The sequence below is a fragment of the Eimeria acervulina genome, genomic scaffold (assembly GCF_000499425.1).
Source record: "Eimeria acervulina Houghton genomic scaffold, Eah_scaff31, whole genome shotgun sequence".
NCBI classification, from domain to species: domain Eukaryota; phylum Apicomplexa; class Conoidasida; order Eucoccidiorida; family Eimeriidae; genus Eimeria; species Eimeria acervulina.
The window spans coordinates 52,981-70,231 of NW_013549896.1; the positions used below are offsets into that span (position 1 = coordinate 52,981).

Genomic DNA, 17,251 nt, shown 5'->3' on the forward strand with positions numbered 1-17,251 from the left:
TACCTCGAGCATTTCTGTACCTATTAAGAGTTCACGCACTCCTGAGCTGAGATCGAGGAAGCTCGTCAAATTCCCTCGGCTAGATGTTCGTTCAGACAGTCTCCGTCACTTCCACGTTCGCCTTTATCCAGCGGAACGTACAGCCCTCAAATGCAAAGTTATGTTTTCTCTATACTCTGTTCTCTCTTGAGAATTCTACCACTGTGAACCAGAGTGGCACCCTGTGACTAATCACCGCTAGGTTTGAAGTATCTAAGCACCGTGGCCAACAAAATCTTCAGAAGTACTTAACAAGCTGGATCTATGCATTCTTTTCGAACCTCTTGTACGTCTCGAGATAGTTACCCGCTGCGGAGAGGAAACTAGAGTAGGCAGCTTCCACTGTACCGTACCATAAACTTTTGCAGCCGTGCACTTCTTGTAGTTCTTTCCTACAACTAGCCTATGTTGTACGTCCCTGAATTCGCTTCGACTTCGGCAGAACCGTGAGGCGTAGCGAGCATCCTCGATCTTTGCCGGACGGTTGAGAGCCACGGTAGAACCAAACATGTGAGAAATTGTTTCCCAAAAGCAGTTGAATTCCACTTCAGACCCCAGGCATACTAGGCACAGCGGCTCAAATGCTTGGGCTGGTCAGAGACGAGGCGGCCTGATATAACTTACAATTAAGTCTGTTCCAACTATTGCAGCAAGGCACCCACCCACGCATGCACAGCCTCACTAAAGCCATTTTCGCTGCATGCACAAACGCTGCAGCCAGTTGTTGAACACTTACCTGGCACTTTCAAGGCAGCCTGCACGCAAGTAATAGTACTTAAGCAACAGCTCCGTAGAGAACATGCTTCACGAGGAGTGTCCACGTCATGTAGGCAACGTAAAGAGGTTGGCTGCCCACCTGCTAAAAAATAGTCGTCAATAGACCCCGAAATTCTTAGCAGATGAACAATGCTCAGAACTAGCCTCTCCAAATCTCCCAATGATGCCACGAACTGCAAATCTAGTTGCAACGGGCCGTCACCCATGCCGCCATAGGAAACTGTCCATTATACATTTTCCGTCTTTATTTATAGACTAGCCTTATTGTGGATTCATGCGCGCCTTCCAAATTTAAAGGTAAGTGCAGGATGGACTCTGCCTACCCCCAGATATTGCTCAAGAATGGTCAGGACAACGCATGCACGCCGGTCCACCGTCAGCACTTACACTCCTGAGGTACATCAACTTAAAGCAGTGGAATCAAGACTGTTTCTTGATGTTGAGATGTGAGATAACCCATTGTGGCAGTATTGCCTCTGTCGCCGTTCAATTGTAGGATGGACAAACCATTGAGACGTGGGGACCTCGGGAGACCCGGTACCATTCCCGCTTCCTCAGTACGGCATGAATTCCCCACAAGTATTGTCTACAATAACGACAATACCAGATTTCTATTTTCTCGTATGGTTTTAACCCCAAACTCTCCTGTTCAGACTGCGTGCGTTTCGCTCAGCGACCGTCCAGCATAAGCAGCAAACAACTTATTGCTGCGTTCAAGGATGTATCAGTATGTCGATTTCATGGGGGTAGAAAAGCAAACCTTTGTTCACCGCTTGACTCTGATGCGCTCATAGTGCAGACAAGAAGGGTTCCGTGCGTCTTCATTGCTCTCAGGGAGGTGGAGGCTTAATTCTGACGACGAAGGCAGGGGACTTGGCTAGACGGTTGGTGCGTGCTGGTGACATGCTTTCTTTTCTTTTCGTTGGTCTCGCGTGCATCTTTTCTATACGATCAGTGGCCAGGGTTTTGTTGGGCTTCTTTCGCTCCATGCAAATCTAGCGTTGTTGTGCGGGCGAGTTGACAGTCCATAGGTCATCAGCGCTGCTAGCTTTGTCTCTGAATTGTGGCTTCCGTGGAATGCTTGATCAGGGATTAGCTCCATCCCTTGGGGAAATCGAAGAACTAAAAGCAGTAGCAGGAGAGTACTGCGACATCTCCACATTTGCAACATTCTGCAAAGGAGTAACCAAACACTCCACACAGTTCACGAACGCCGGTTCTCCTCTACCATGGTTTTTATGGTTGAGACCGTATACATATATCTAACTTGTGATGGCAATCCATTCTGCCTTCAGGTGGCGCATTGCAACGATAGCCCAAAGCTGTTGGCAGAATTGTTTGGGTGCTATGACCCATCCTGCACTGGAAAGGTGCCCTTGCGAGTTGTAAGAAACATCCTGCAGAATTGTGGGGAGGTCTTAACAAACGACGAGGTAAACGCAGTGCTGGAGGCTTCTACCGAGGAGGTCGACTACAAGGCATTCTGCGAAAGGTCAGTTCCCGTTGAGTCTACCGTGGCAACGCGCATTCTTATGTGCAGGAGCGGTAAGTTGGCAAGTATAGACGCTCCAGGAACCACATTAACTAGCGGGGAGTCTTACTTTTTCGCAGGCTGCTGTTGGAGAGGTGACAAGTAAGGATTATGATGTACTAAAGCGAAGCCCCTGCAAGCCTTCATCATCGATCATGAAGATGAAACTACCCCGAGCATGACAGGTTGCCTAGTTGATTTGACGGAGTGGCCCTGAGCAAGCTCCTCTAATCGCAACATTCGGTGAGCTTGCCCTTTCGTGGAAACTGTTCACACTAATTGGAGTAGTTATATCTTGCCATCCACCCGCCCGAATCCGAGGCGATAGAGGCACAAATCTACATTTCTACGAATTCGAACCATTTGAATTTTTCGGCGCCCATCGTTGTCGGTCATCTTGCTCTTCTTCCCGTGTGGAAGAAACGACGACGTCCCCTTTCCGGCCTGGAAAGACCGGCTGGCAGGCAGTCATTCCTTTAGAATAGCTACTTCTAAGATGCTCAGCAGCAAAGCGTTATGCAGTTGCTATGTTATCAATGTTACAGCAGTTGCACCATTCCATCTGCTCACTAGATGACGAAAATACAAGTGTCGTGGTCAGAAAAAGCCTCGGCAGTTCTCTGTGCTTTCAACATTCGTGGCGTTGCTGTTGAACCAACCAGCTGTCAAGGGCACACAAATTAACCGAGCATGATAACGAACTCTACACTTAGACTGAAACACATTTAGCCTGCACCGCAATGAAATGATGACTAGTCATCTGAATCCATCGTTCACCGTGCTATCGTGCTATTGCGTCGCTCGCCACTGCAAAAGGGTAACTAGTCCCTGTGGCTGAGGGCAGGCGCCACGCCACTGTGCAGCGAGGACACGGGCTTAGGTGGACGGCATGAGATATGCCCTAGCCGGAATTAGCATTTCTCACGGCCGGAAGCCACCGCAATTTACATCGAACGCTACCACGCACGTAGCAGGGAATATCCAAGCAATCAGATACACCTCCCCCATTACAAAGAAACGAACTGAACCTCCTCTAGCTTAGTGAACGGCGTCCCAGAACTACGTGCTGCCACTGCGCGGTCTTCTCAAACAACACGAGTCGCAGTTGCCTGCGCCTAGGACTACGTCACGAAGCGCCCGATATATTGACCATCTCGTTCTCTACGGTGGCGCTCTACTGTGCGCACGCCTTCAGGAAGATGAACACGATTCCACAAGGGCTCCACGTTCAGAGGTGGACGGCCGGTTGTCTTCAAAATACCTGCACGGTTATTCCCTGTGCAACACAAATACGAGTCTTTCTAGGGTGGGCGGCGGCAGGTCATTTCGCCTTGGCCGCTCGAAAAAGGGACATCGGCAGCTTCGCAACTTGCAGAACTGTCTTGGGCTCAATCTTAAGTTTCTTTCCGGAGCGCTTCCTGCTGCTGCTCGACGGACTCGCGGCGGCACCCCGACTATGGCCCGCTGTTGACGTGCCATGAACCTCTCCATCACTCCGTGAGACTCTCGGATCGGCCCCATCGAGGCCATTCTGCTTGCCTCTGCTACTGCTGCGGCTCACGCTTTTCTTGCGAAAAAAACGAGCGCCCTCTCCTCCGCTCCCAGAGTCAGACTCCACGTGGGAGCTGCTGCCCCCCTCATCCCGCAGCGCACTCAACATCGACTGCAGCATACCACTAGAAGATGCATGGCGTCGTGACGTGTCTCGGCTCCGGTACAGACGCAGGAATCGACGCAAAACGCGCTTGTCGCTGCCGGGGGTCAGCAACCTGCACAAGAAGAACCAGAGCCAGTAGGTAGTGGTGGGTGTGCCGCCAACCTCTGTCCAATCAAATGACAGCGAGCGCTCACAAATAGGAGCAAGTAACCTCTCAACAGCCATCGCTGGCGTTTGCAGAAAAGTGCAGTTACCGATACCTACCGCTCATTCGCGATGGCTAATGCTGTGTTCCCAGCTTCATCTTGGGTCATTACGTCCGCCCCCATTTCCATCAGCGTTGCAGCCACAGAATACTGGCCAAAAAATAAAGCAGCAAGCAACGCAGTGCGCCCTTGCGAATCCTGCAGAAACAGCATGCGCGCATGCACACTGACTGGTGGCTCACGAAATAGTTAGCCATATGCTCAGCAGATATCTCCTATCCCTTGTTAACGCACTACCTCCACTGCCGAGCACCATTTCTAGCAGGAATGCATGCTAACCTTTGCTTCCAGATCGATGGACTTGGCTTTTTTCAAGATAGTTTTGGCAATTTTGTCGTTTCTCAGTCGAATGCACACAAGCAAAGGGGTCTCCCCCTCAGTTTTTTCCGCTTTGTTGCAATCAAGGACTTGAGTTTGCGTTGCGAGGATCCACTTTCCTTCACACGCCTTCTCCCCTTGAGCGTTTTCCACTACCTGCAGATGCGGCTGTTGCTGAAGACTGTTCGGGTGCACCTTCACTCTGTACGGCTCTTGCGTATGATCTAAGAAATAATTGACCATGTCTTCGTGGTTTTCCATGCATGCTACAATCAGCGGAGTCATTCCTACGATGCAAACAACGACCAGCAGATTGTGAATCCCAGTTAAAACTACATGCGCACGGCATGAGAACGTTAATGAGCACAGCTCTGAGTAGCCAGGATAAGCATCACCTTCAAAGTTGGCTTTGTTGACATCTGCACCGTGGTCAATCAAACGCTCAACACAACTCCCTAGTCCTTCCTCTGTTGCAGCCAATAAGGCCGTCTGGCCGCCCTCGCCTCGAGCATCCACGTTGCATCCACTAGCGAGCAGCAGTTCCAGCACCTGGACACGTCCCTGTTTTGCAGCCTGTAAATAGGCGTAACAAAAGCCGAAAACTAGCGAAACGATCCCAGACGCCGCACTCAAGTTATCGAATCGTCGAACTCAAGACAGAACGGACAGCCAGCAGGAACTGCAAACCGCCAGCTTCTACCCAGCTTTTACCTGTAGAAGAGGCTTGGACCACAGCGGATGCGTGCGGTTCATGAGGTCTGGGTACTTGTCAATCAATAAACCAATGCTCTCAACGTCATTTTTCGCCACAGCGCAACTCAGCACATCTGCGGTCACAAAAAAGCATCAAAGTAGTAACAACTCAACAGTCTGCGTAGGTCTGCAATCCGCATCAAAAAACCTTGCGTTTCCAGTATGTATCATTACATTGTTGCTGCAAATTTGCCATCTTTAGCTCACCGGTCAATACCCATCTCTTCCCCTTCTCGGCGCCTGCACCAGCTTCCAGGAAGAGAGGCAGCCACTTCGGGTTCAACTGATATGCCATCTGTGAAGAAAGCAGCAATGGCACCCCGTTTCGCATACAAGGAAGAAACCACAACAACAATTTACGAAGTGCTACGCACGTGCAGTTTTGCTTTTTGGGAAGATGGGCTCACCAATGTAGGTGTGTACGAATTATGGCCACGGGAGTTCGGGTCCCCTCCAGCCTTCAAGATGATACTAATGATCTCTGGCGAATTGACCTCACAAGCTACACACAGAGCGCTCTTATACGTGCGTACTCCTGGGCACTTCACATCCAGCGCCGCGCCTCGAGCAAGCAAACGCTGCGGCCAGACAAAGTACCAAATTCAGGAAAAACAGAACGCTGGGTCAACTGCGCCGCCTCTGCAGCAAGGAGCGACGACCCGTCTATCCGAAAAATGGCTTCTCACGCTTGCTGTAACCCTCGCTTGAAACAAGTGAACTGTTTCGAAGAAGTACCAACACAGTAGGCGATGCTCACCTTGACTATCTCCGCGTCATTGCGCCGGATTGCCGTTTGCAGCGGAAAGTGGGCACAGCGAAGATCATGCGGATTCGGGGAAACGCCGAGGTCAAGAAGCGCCTCCACAAGATCTAGTCGCGATGCTTCACAGGCCCGCAGGAGCGGTGACTTTCCCAAATAATCACACACGTCGATTTGCGCTCCTCGTTTAATCAGCTGCAACAGGTAGAACGAACACGCACGTAAGCAAAAAAAATGCAGAAGCGACCGTCATGTGAGCCTTATTCCAATATAAACGCGCACACAACATGTTCACCGACTTCTACAGATCAGCCCTTGCATCGCCGGCCATCGGCATCCCCACCACTTTCAAAGTTTCCTGGTCCTGAGTTTGTATGGCAATCGAGACAGGAAGCGTAAGCACATTGACTCCGCCATCTTCTGACGTGTCCACAACAAATGGCGCATTGACCAGCAGCTCGCTGCCACGCTTCGCTTGAAGCGTTAGCAGCGAGCTGCCCCGGTAAGGAGCCGAGGCACATAGTTCCGTAAACTGTAGGGGAACATGAAAGCACAACGGCACAGGAAACGCAAAGCACATAGATGGAAGAGCGCCCAGGCCACTCGCCAATCATGCGCATGACGACTCCAGAATATGCAAGTGCGCAGAGCAATGTTCTTGCTTCACGGTGTGCATTTGCTGGACTCGCTAACTCTATGTGCGGCTGGCGTGTTAAGTGTCGGTGTCACCCACCTCTTTCTGCACAACCTTCGTCAGCGATGAGATCTGATCATGCAGACCGAGCTTCACTGCATGACAGAAAGAGCGGTAGTGCGTCTCCATCCCAACCTTTGAAAGGAGGCACTTGGATGCAAGAGAACCCACAATTTCGAGCGATGCCACAACGGGGTGCTTTTCCTCCTCCTCAGCAGCTGCGAGGCTTTCAGCTGCAGCAAGACCCGCTGCATCAGCAGCTGCTGTTGTGTGCTCAATGGCAGTTTGGCATGCCACTGCGGCTCCCTCCCCTGCTGCCACTGCTGCCGCAAGCGACTCCAGCTGTTGCCGCAGGCGCAACACGAGCTCTCGCTGTGCCCGCACAGCGCACTGTTCAGGATCCTCTGGCTGATCGCTTGGAGCTTCGCCGTCAACTTGAATCGGTTCCAGCTGCAGCTGATTCTCCAATGCCCTTTCCTTCTCCTCTAGCAGTGCCTGCTGCTGTTGCAGCCTCTCCGCAACTGCAGCGTGCTGCTCCTTCAGAGACCTCGCTTGTTCCATGTGCTGCACGTGTTCCTTCTCCTGCTGATGTAACAGCCGGCGCAGTTGCTTCTCCTCCTGAAGCTTTCTCTCGTAGTCCTTCCTGTGCCGCTTGTTAACTGCCGCTGCATTCCCCAAGAGGCAATCGGCTAAGACCGTAGCTGCGTCCAGTCTCATGTTAGTGAACGACGCGTCAAAATGCAGCAAATTGGGCCAGTTGTCTGCTGAGAAGTCCGTGGCTACGTTTGTGAAGGTCAATTCATTGCTCCTTGCGCATCGGAGCGAGAGTCGTTCCAAATAAGGGAGGTGTGTAGTCAGCAGTGCCGCCAATCCCTTATTTGTCACTTCATAGCAAAAATCAAGGCAGAGGCTCTTAAGAACTCCGCCGATAATGTTGTCTTCCTTCCGGCCGTGCAGCACGTCCATCAATCGAGCTACAGATGCATCTTTCAGGAGAGAGCAACCACTGAAGTCAAGAGAAAGACCCGCAGCCCGTACCTCTGGGTGCACAGCTTTGCAAGCCAGCGGCACCACCTGCTCCATCAAGATGCGTGCGTCAACTCCTCGAAACATTCCGAAAGACAACACCCCATCCGCAGGTCGATACTTGTGCTTGCAGAGCAGGCGACAGGTCTGCCGCAGCAACAAAATACCCTCCGCATCGAGCAACCTCTCCACGTGGGGTAAGTACAAGCGCCATCTTTCATTCTGTCCCGTTGGCACCGCACGCGGGGCTGCCCCCGCAGCCGACGACAAAGCAGCGCTCCCATGCTGTTGCTGCTGCTGCCTCAACTGCTGGGCTGCAGCCGCAACAGCCTGTTGCTGCTGCAGTTGTTGCTGCTGCAACGCCGCAACCTGCTGCTGTGCCGCAGCAGCAGCTGCCGCGGCCGCCCTCGACGCCGGTACCTGCTGCACCGTAACAGTGCCCAGCGTCGCTGGAGGCACTAAATCATCCAGAATTTCTGGTTGACCAATTGCTGCCGTGATACGCGCCATCTCCGCCTCGTCAACCTCATTGATGGTGACGCCGCTTAGAGCTCCCCCATCAGCAGCAAGGCCAGGGAGTTGTCCAACAGGTGCCACGTCCACCTCTATTGGCCCTTCCCCCAGATTGAGGCTATCCTGCATCTCTGGATGCAGCGACTCGTTTTCTTGAGCCATTTTGCAATGAAAGAAAGCCAAGACCTGGAGTAACTGCTACAACTGAAGGTCACCAGCAGTGCTGACTGCTGCAAAGGCGATCGCACCACAAAAAGGGATGGATGAAAGCGAGTGAAAAAAGCAACACTAGGATCTAGTTGCTCGTACAGCCGGAAGATCCACGTCGCTGCTGAGGTACACACCGGAGCACACGCGGAGTCCAGTCCCGCTGATTGTCGCAGTGTCTCCGTATCCCCCGGGGCCAAATGATCAACAGCAGCGAGAGAAATAGGCCGAAGTGAAATTATCTATGTGAATGAAGACAGACAGGCTTTCCACAAGGAACAAGCCACTGAAACAAAGCGAGCTGCGTATGCGTTTAACGACTTCACAGCCCTATCACCGGCAGAAAGGCACTTTCCGGATGCCCTGTTCGATAAATCCGTAGTGGGCAGAGGACCCTTCTCTACTTGCTGCCTTTGCCAGTCGGGAGCAAAGCAAATGCACTTCCAGGCGAACCAATTCCGCTTGGGATTTGGGGCTACACGTTCTCGCCAACCATTTTTCGCAGAGCCAGCAGAGGCTCCGCGGTCTCCTTAACGCTGGATCACCGCCAACGCCCCACTGACTCAAGGAGCGGATTCCTAAAGAACAGCACCACGGGGCTCTCCCTGGGGCCCAGGTGCACGGCCGCTGGCCATCTTCCGCCGGAAGAAGTGAAAGAAAGCCACCAGTTGAGGCTAGGATGTTGGCGCAACGGGCAGGCGCCGCTATCACCGCCGAATTCAGAGCTTTTTGGATAGGGCGAAGAAGAAATCCAACGCCTCCTCACTACTGACCAGCAGGAGGTTAACGGAGGATGTTTAAAATGCACACGCTGGCTAGCAAGCAACGTCCAGGCAGACGTGAGGGAAGCAATATGGAGAATGGCCTCAACGCTGGAGAGCGCAAACCCGACCAACAAGTGTATGTCAGCCCTTCCTTAATCTGGCGTTTGCCCTCACTGATGCTTCGCTACACCCCCCGTCAGCCGAATCGGCGTGCCCGTTGCTCCCGTAGTGAGGGGAGGCCGCACCGGCCTAGTCAAACTGCTGTTCTTCCTCCCGGATGACTGAAAATCGTCGGCGAAATTCCTGTTGCTTCTGCTGCCTCTGCAGCAAACGGAGAGGGCGGCCCGCCGTCCAAGCGACGCAGCCCACCGGGCAGCAACCGCCAGCAGGACTACACGTTCCCGCAATCCCTTTGATTCGACCGCTCACTTCACCGCAACAAGTACAATCACGATGGTAATGGGAAGCTCACGAAATAAACAGAACAGAAGCCCCAAGGCTCCTGAATGGTAAAACGGCCACGGAGCAGCCGCTACAGCTGCAGCTGTTAGGAAACGACACGGAAGGCCCCGCATAGGAAGCCTACCTTTGCTTCTATAGAGAGCCAAACGACTTCTCACCCAAAGGCGTAGAATGCCGGACTCTGCCAATTTCGCTGCAGTCTCAGACGCCAAGGCTGCAGTTGCTGCTGCACCGCTGCTCGCTGCGGCTGGGGCGGCCAGCGGCAAGTTTGCTGCGGCTGTCGCTGTTTAAAATGCACTGCTTCAAAAGCCGTTTTTATGTGCTAATTCACGTAAAAAAACATTTGCACGGGCATCTGCTTTGTCTTTCGGATTCTTGTGATTCTACGCTTCGCACTGCTTGGGTGTGAGGTGCCGTCACTGTCCGCCTATGAGAAACGCAACCCATACGTGGGAATAGCATTTCTGTGAGGCAAAGTGGTATCAGGACGTGAGCATCTAGATGCGTCGGTCATGAAAGCATTATTGGTAATGGGGTCTACACCTTCCTCAGTTGGAAGGCAGCTACGACTGCCCGTGAGTGCCACCAGTGTTTGCAAGCAGCAGTGTCGTCAAAAATCGGCCTTAGCAGCTTCGTGGCTTGAATGTTCAGTTTCTGACCAATAAATCTTCAACAGTCCTATTGGATGTCTGAGTTAGTTCAGCTCCTCTACCCTCTTGACGACGAACTGTGCTGGCTCAGATCTTCCTGTGTTCTGGTGCGTGTTTGCCTTCCATTTTTAAACGTAGGGCGTTTGGGAAGTATCTGTGGTGTTTTCAGAGGATACCTGCACTTCAATTATATTCCCAACTGGACTAGTTAGTGTTTGCTGCCAACCGTTACATGTAAGTGGCAGTGGCGGCGAAGTAGTTTCGTTCCACTCTGAATTCTAAAATGTGTAGCAGAGGCGTGCAGGAAGTTGCCTCGGTTGTTAAATCCGCTCTTATGGAGTGGCGAACCTCCTGCACTCCAGTGGACACCACTTCTCCAGTATTTGCTGGAAGTACAGACCTTAGTAAAGCTCGTAAACTAGCGCAACTTGTCACTATTTGTTCCTTCCTGTGCACCCTCGCATCAGCTAGGTGGCGAAGCTATCCTCGCAACGCTTGATGGCACTACACACACTAAAGATACAGCGCAATGCAAGCGCCATCTGGGTACACAGTGTTGCGGGTAGGAGTTGCGGTGCATCGCCCTCACAGCTAGAGGGGCGGTGATCGAGCTGTTCGGCCTCATAGACAAGGTTACACTCAATTTGTTAGCATAATTGTTCTCCATTTATGTACACCAGAAAGAATGAGCTTTCGATGCTCGTCATATCGACGAGCACAAATCAACAATGCAACGACTTACTGTATTATTCTAAAGCCTGCTTTTTTTGGGCAGACCCAAACCTAGCAGGCTTCATCCGCAGAACACCACGGTCAAATTGCAGAGAGGGAGTTCTGGAGAAGGGCATCGCCTTTCATCGAGTCAAACAGCCTCACCCTAACCAGGGGGACAAGCAGGGGGAGAAGGAAGTCGCGTAGAAGGCTGATACAGCGGTAGAACAAACTGGAGAGCTTGGGGGCTTACCCACGCCACTTAATCTGAATTTCAGGCTGGCTCTTAACTGCGCTAGGACAACTCCCAAAAGAAGTGGACTTACTTACGCCAACCCGTGTCCAATGAAGTTGTTTTCAAAACTCATAGCTAGCAGCTTCAGCGTATGCAAAAATACGGCCAGTATACAGTCAAAGTGAGCTTGCGCAAGCGACCTTTCAAACCAACACTTCAAGCATTCGTTGCTCAACTAGGCAAATGTGCACTCCGAATCATCCTCTTTTTTAGTTGTGATGGTCATTTCGGCATCCGAGATCACCCATTACCACATCCCTCTTGGAGGGAGCAAAACCTTGTACATAAGCTGTAATGAAATCCTCTTTGGCAATTAAAAGCGCATGGTTTTGGGTTCCTCAGGATTCGTCAACAAGGCGCATGCCCTGCAGCGTATTGCCTTGGTCATCTGCAGAAGGGAGCCAAGTACGCCCACCATCTCAGACACCATTGCCTACACGAAGTCCTGACTGTGGCAACCTCGTTGCTTCTAAAAACCCTTTCTTTGCCAAAAAACTTAGGAGTGTTTTCCTTCGGAGTTGCCAATGCTGAGCCCTTCATCTGTGATCCAGCTTAATGGTAATGGATACCGGGGGCAGGCGCTCCGTGTAGTCTTGTGAGGTGTGGATTGACAATATAGCGGCGTGCGAGAATGCTTCCATGTGATATTATCTGCTCGCAAGCAATGCCAACAAATGGTAATAAAAATCAGAACGTTCCAGCCTCCTGTCCCCAGCACGCTCAGCAGCATAGACCTACCTTTGCGCCTAAGACGTTCGGAGCAATCATTCCACTCATTCCCAACTCGTTTGACCGTCATGTTAGGACTTATAATTCCCATCACACCTGCTCGCACAACAGAGTTGTGGGAGGCAGCTGTAGTGCCTTGGGGAGAGCGGGTGGCTTCCACGTCGGGATGTTGTTGTGGCGAGATGCACTTATTATCACGTGACTGTGTACGGGAGATGGTTGCTTAGGGAGTGCTGAGCCCGGTGAAATCTAGATCCTTCAGATTTTCAATTTCGGTGCTCTTCATATGGCCAGTAAGTCACGAAGGCCGTATGGGAGAGCGGCCAGCCTCCGCAAGCTCACAGATGGCGCAATGGACGTGTGCTCCGAAGAGGCTGGAACGCCGACGGGTGCTGAGCGTGTGTTTAGCTGACTGACTGGAGGCTTACTACTAGGAAGATGCAGCCACTATAATCACGCAGAGGCATACGGCTGCATCATCTTCCAGCTACACATAAAAAGGAGCTTCTCTTTTTCTGCATTGAGGTGCAGCAAGCTGTAAAGGCCTTTTCTGCGAGGACCGCTGTGCAGTTGAACTGAGGCTGTGTCTCTGTGCCCATACAAACCTAGTTTTCTTCACATCTAAAAAAGGTAGTTTGCAGTCAATTCAGAATGTATTTGTTGCCTGTAATAGGTTGCTTATCGCAATTCGTGAAATTATTATCACCACAAAGAGAAAGCGCGTATGTAAGCGTATCGAAACATGGATGGAGTATGCATGCTTGTGGAGTTGCGTTGCGGCAAGGTTTGAAACAGGTAGTTCTGCAAGTGGGGGGATGTCACCTCCTCCCCCTACCAGCCCCACGGCTCTGGACTGTTGCGCTCAGGCAATCTGGAATAAGGAGAAAAAGTCCGAATCGTGGGGAGAGAAAGGGCGTTATAAGCGATTGCTAGATATTACAGCGCCCGATAGTCCTCCGCCAAGGCCGACGATTTGATTTTCACTTGGTAGTAATGATTCGTTTCGAGAGGAGCGTTGGCGCTGCACGCCCCACCCAACAGCTGGGGGCCTGACGCGCAGGTGACTTGCTGCGCAGAAAAGCATTTCATATATATCTGCTCTTTCGAATCCTCGCCCGTTTTTCTTTTTCGAAAGTGTAGAGTGATGATGGATTGGCCGCCTACGCAAGGGCGACACACAACTGAGCGCGTCGCCTCGGTGAAACGAGCGCAGTCTTCCCAGCTCATCCATCCAGATATATTCTTACTGGAGTCCAATGAGGATACATCTGCATGTACCGACAGTCCATTTATGACGGACGCAAGGATGCTGGGGCAGTGGAGAGATTCCTAGTTGCAGGAATGTATTTCTTTTTCAAACCATGTCGTAGGAGCTACAGTTGCTACTGGCGTCTTTACCAAAAGAGGCGGCAAGACAATGGCGGCTCTACTTGAGAAGGCGTACCTCCTTTCTGATGAGTATCCCGACCGTGAAGGCTTTTCCTGATGCGCTGAGACGTAAATTTAACCCCACTCTGCAAGGGTATATGCTATAGCAGAATCGAGAAGCTTTGTGCAAGAGAAGCCGTGTGCCCAGGGCTCGATGCAGATGTACCGGCCTTTGCTGCACAGGAATCCAGCGGTGGAATAGAAGCTTCTGCATTGCTGGCGAACTAGGACCCTTCTCTGGAAGGCGGCAATCAGTAGGTTGCTCGGCCATGGAAAAGGAGTTGAAGGATGAGCACGTGGAACTCTCCGACATGGAGAACAAACGCAGTGATGGGGGCAGGAGACACGACAACCACAGACCCTCCTCAAAGGAAATCTGTGCTAGCACCAATTCGCATTGATGCTCAGAAGTTGCTTATTCTGCTTTGTGTATGCTGCGATAGCTTTGCGCAGGATCGTTGGTGAAAGACGGCGCCGGTATCACAGCACATTTCACTATTCAAAGCTGGCATCAGCTGATTACACACCTGATGAAGATTTTGAAAGATTTCGACAACAACAAACAAGTTGTTCGGCGGCTACCCTGAGACAGCACTGGCAAGTAAACCAACGGGATCAGAAGCGTGGTTGCTGACACGGTCTTCCGACGCCCTCTCATTCAGGCACTGTAGTTCACTAATGCATTCGGGTGTGAATATTCCGCATTTCCCTTTGTATCGCGTTCTTCTTTGCTTGAAACGTATGCGATTTCGATCGTTGCCTATTGCAAAAAAGGACGCCAGGCGCTTTGCAGCATCGGTGGCGTCCCCTTGAGATAGCAGACGAATCGTGAAGTATGCCAAGCATGCCCCAGCGTCCTTTTGTACAGTGGCCGTACCCACAGTACATAATCATCTTTTATGTGGTCATAAAGGGCCAATGTGACAGTGTAATGGGTGGCCAGGTACTTGTGGTGGGCTGCGGACCAGCCTCTCAGCGTAGAAACGCCAGCAAAGGTTCTTCACTTGTCCGTAGTGCACCTGGAGCCACGGAACAGTGTGAAGGCTAGATTGATATCTCGATGGATTTCATACAGCAAGGCTTCGACGGAATTTCCGTTATCGTGCATATTCTTGGCGAATAAACCCACCTTGTTCCCGTGCTTGAATTCAGTCACAGCAGGGGAGGGGCTCATGCATTCATTATTCACGCCAAGGGCAGGAAGTGTTTTCGGGTTAGTTTCAGTTCGAATTAACGCTGCGGCTCAGCAGCAAAACATGAGCAATGCAGAGCACCAGGAGGGTGCGAATGCCCAGTGAGGCGCACGAGCTTCAAGCTGGTACAGTGTCTAGAGCACCATAACTAGCAAGTTCGAACATTGCTCTGTTTCCTTTCCACTTGTGGAATCGATTCAAAATACTATAGAGTACTCCTCCACGGATCTGGCTGTTGGCAGCAAGCTAGACCTCTCCGCAGCGGGAGGCTTGCAGAGACAGCTTCCGGCTGCTCGGGAGTCTGTTAAGATATCACTCTAAACCCAAACAACAAATCACGACAAAATACCTTTCGGCTGCTACGTTCAGCTCCGTTTTATTCGCCTTTTTTTGGCGTCGAGGAGTGCAAACGGCGGGAGGCGTGTAATGCACAGGCGCCACAACGATGCCCAAATTGATCCTCTGGTGGCCTTTCGGGAAGAGCAAGTAAAAGTAAAGTCCTGTTAGAATTGAAGTGACATTAAATAGAAAGTAAGGCCATGAGGCTAAGAGTGCCTTGTAAAAACCCCGGGTTTACTGCTGGCTGTGAGGCTGGCACTGCCGCCTCCGCGCTGACTCACACAGGTGGTCAGCGGGCAGTGATATCGATTCATTGGATATATTATAGGATAAGTGGGGCATAGACAAAGGAGAAAAGACTATTCTTTGAAATTTTAAGGCCATCTTTGGGGATGTACGTTGAGGTCAATGCGTATATATCGAGTGTGCGCCCAAGTGGGTGTGTACAGGGTAGAGAAGTAGTGGCACGGGAGCGCTGTTCACTGCACGACGTTCTGCTTTGCTTGACAGCAATCCAACGAGCCATGGAAGAGGGTACAGAACTGTCCTATTGAACTAACCTTACCGGAGCAAAGGTTCCAAAAGACACTCAAAAGACACTCGAACCACCCATATTTTTCTTGGGCAGCTTGGCAAGCAAGGAAGTGGGATATTTGGCAAAAGGGAGCATGTCTATCAGCGTCTTCCACAGATAAGTGAATCTTCCATCTTTGAATGCAGGGAGCATACAAGAGAGGGGTATTAGGGATGGAGCATATGGGATTGCCTTCTGGCAGCAAATCAGTGCGGGAAGCGCCGCAACGCAGGACAGGGCGCCTGCTCTCCTCGCCAGCGTCAGTGGAGGAATTCTATGGGGCTTTACATTGCAGGATATACGTCATGAGACTCTAGGCCCTAATTCTTGCTAGCCTCCTAAGATCCTATACTGCTGCGCACAGCAGGCTTGAAGGCAGGACAGAAGGCCAGTTGCCCTTGCGTGGAACTGACTTACAACACACCAGCATTGCAACTAACGACAGCCTTAGGCGACGACCGAGAAGTTAGTATGAACCCCTTTACCGTCTAAGTGCTCCCAGGGAAAACTGCTCTGCTAACCAGGCGAAATGGCTAGCAGTCGAACTATCTTGATGCTTTTAGCTTTGCGCAGAAGGAGTGAGAAAGGCCCGTCTACAGTAGCGACGCGGTAGCCCCATAGAATGAATAACTATTTGAGAGGGCTTTCACTAAGTAGTACTGCAGCGTCGACTACTTTGTCAACGCGAAAGAAAAGGACCTTGCAGTTGATGTGCTAACCGTATGTGTTGACCTTCAGAGAGATGAAGCGATAATTGTCTAGAACGACTGCGAGCAGGACGTTGGCAAAGGCGAATAGGCTGTGCAGGGGATATGAGCGCGCAGGCCATTGACAATCCTAGGGAAGCCGTGGGCGACTCGGTGGGATGACCGCACGCGGCTTCCACAAGACACGATTGAGTTCTTCGTTACACGCAGCAGTGGAGGTTCCGCATCTCATCTGTCGCAACAGCAACTGCATCATTTACAGTAAGAGGAGTGGAATCAGCTTCCCAAGACGAAATGGGCAAGGAGATACTAATGCCCTCCAGAGGCACTTCTCCGGAGACGACAGAGAGATGCATGCACTCCGTCGTGATGGCCCTACGAAGGCTTCATTTTGGGGGGATTTCAGCGAGCTTTCATCTGTAGAACAGCAGAACCGGGCTTAGATGCAGGGAAAGCTCTCACATATGCCAAATAAAAGGAGTTTGCAGCCAGTTCGCCACCCAGTGGGTGCCCACTGAGCCGTATCAGACTCGCTCGCAGCGCAGCCCATTCTTTTGTACAAGATATAGACAGCCTCCGCACCTTGGAGAGGAAGTCGGGATGCAGCTCTTAGAATTGCTAAGAAACGACAATGTTTAGTCGTCAACCAGCGTGACTGGACAGAATCCAGTTATCGCAAAAAAGAAGGGAAGGAACTAGTGCGAGTCTAATTGGAGCCCCTCAAAAATAAAAGCAAAAGCTTCCACTGCCCGGTGTCAACAATCTACATGACTGCTCGCCAGGCGCAGGAGCCCATTCAGCATTTGACTTCGCTGACGCGTTTTGCGTTTTCCAGAACATACCCAACGCCCGCAAACT

At 51.4% G+C, this 17,251-nt stretch overlaps 2 protein-coding genes across 2 annotated transcripts; one reads left to right on the plus strand and one right to left on the minus strand.

The window, feature by feature from the left end:
* Positions 1-1,124: 1,124 nt before the first annotated feature.
* EAH_00006950 (Myosin light chain TgMLC1, related) lies at positions 1,125-2,446 on the plus strand (the record flags this gene model as incomplete). Its single annotated transcript, XM_013396000.1, has 7 exons — positions 1,125-1,161; positions 1,285-1,373; positions 1,490-1,543; positions 1,651-1,704; positions 1,906-1,998; positions 2,112-2,308; positions 2,428-2,446. 7 exons carry the CDS (start codon positions 1,125-1,127, stop codon positions 2,444-2,446), a joined length of 543 nt encoding a protein of 180 aa, XP_013251454.1.
* Positions 2,447-3,668: 1,222 nt separating this feature from the next.
* On the minus strand, positions 3,669-8,496 carry EAH_00006960 (ankyrin repeat-containing protein, putative; the record flags this gene model as incomplete). Its single annotated transcript, XM_013396001.1, has 10 exons — positions 3,669-4,116; positions 4,269-4,408; positions 4,550-4,875; positions 4,984-5,161; positions 5,300-5,415; positions 5,549-5,636; positions 5,749-5,919; positions 6,099-6,296; positions 6,445-6,633; positions 6,835-8,496. The coding sequence occupies 10 exons, from the start codon at positions 8,494-8,496 to the stop codon at positions 3,669-3,671; spliced, it is 3,516 nt and encodes a 1,171-aa protein (XP_013251455.1).
* Positions 8,497-17,251: the final 8,755 nt, after the last annotated feature.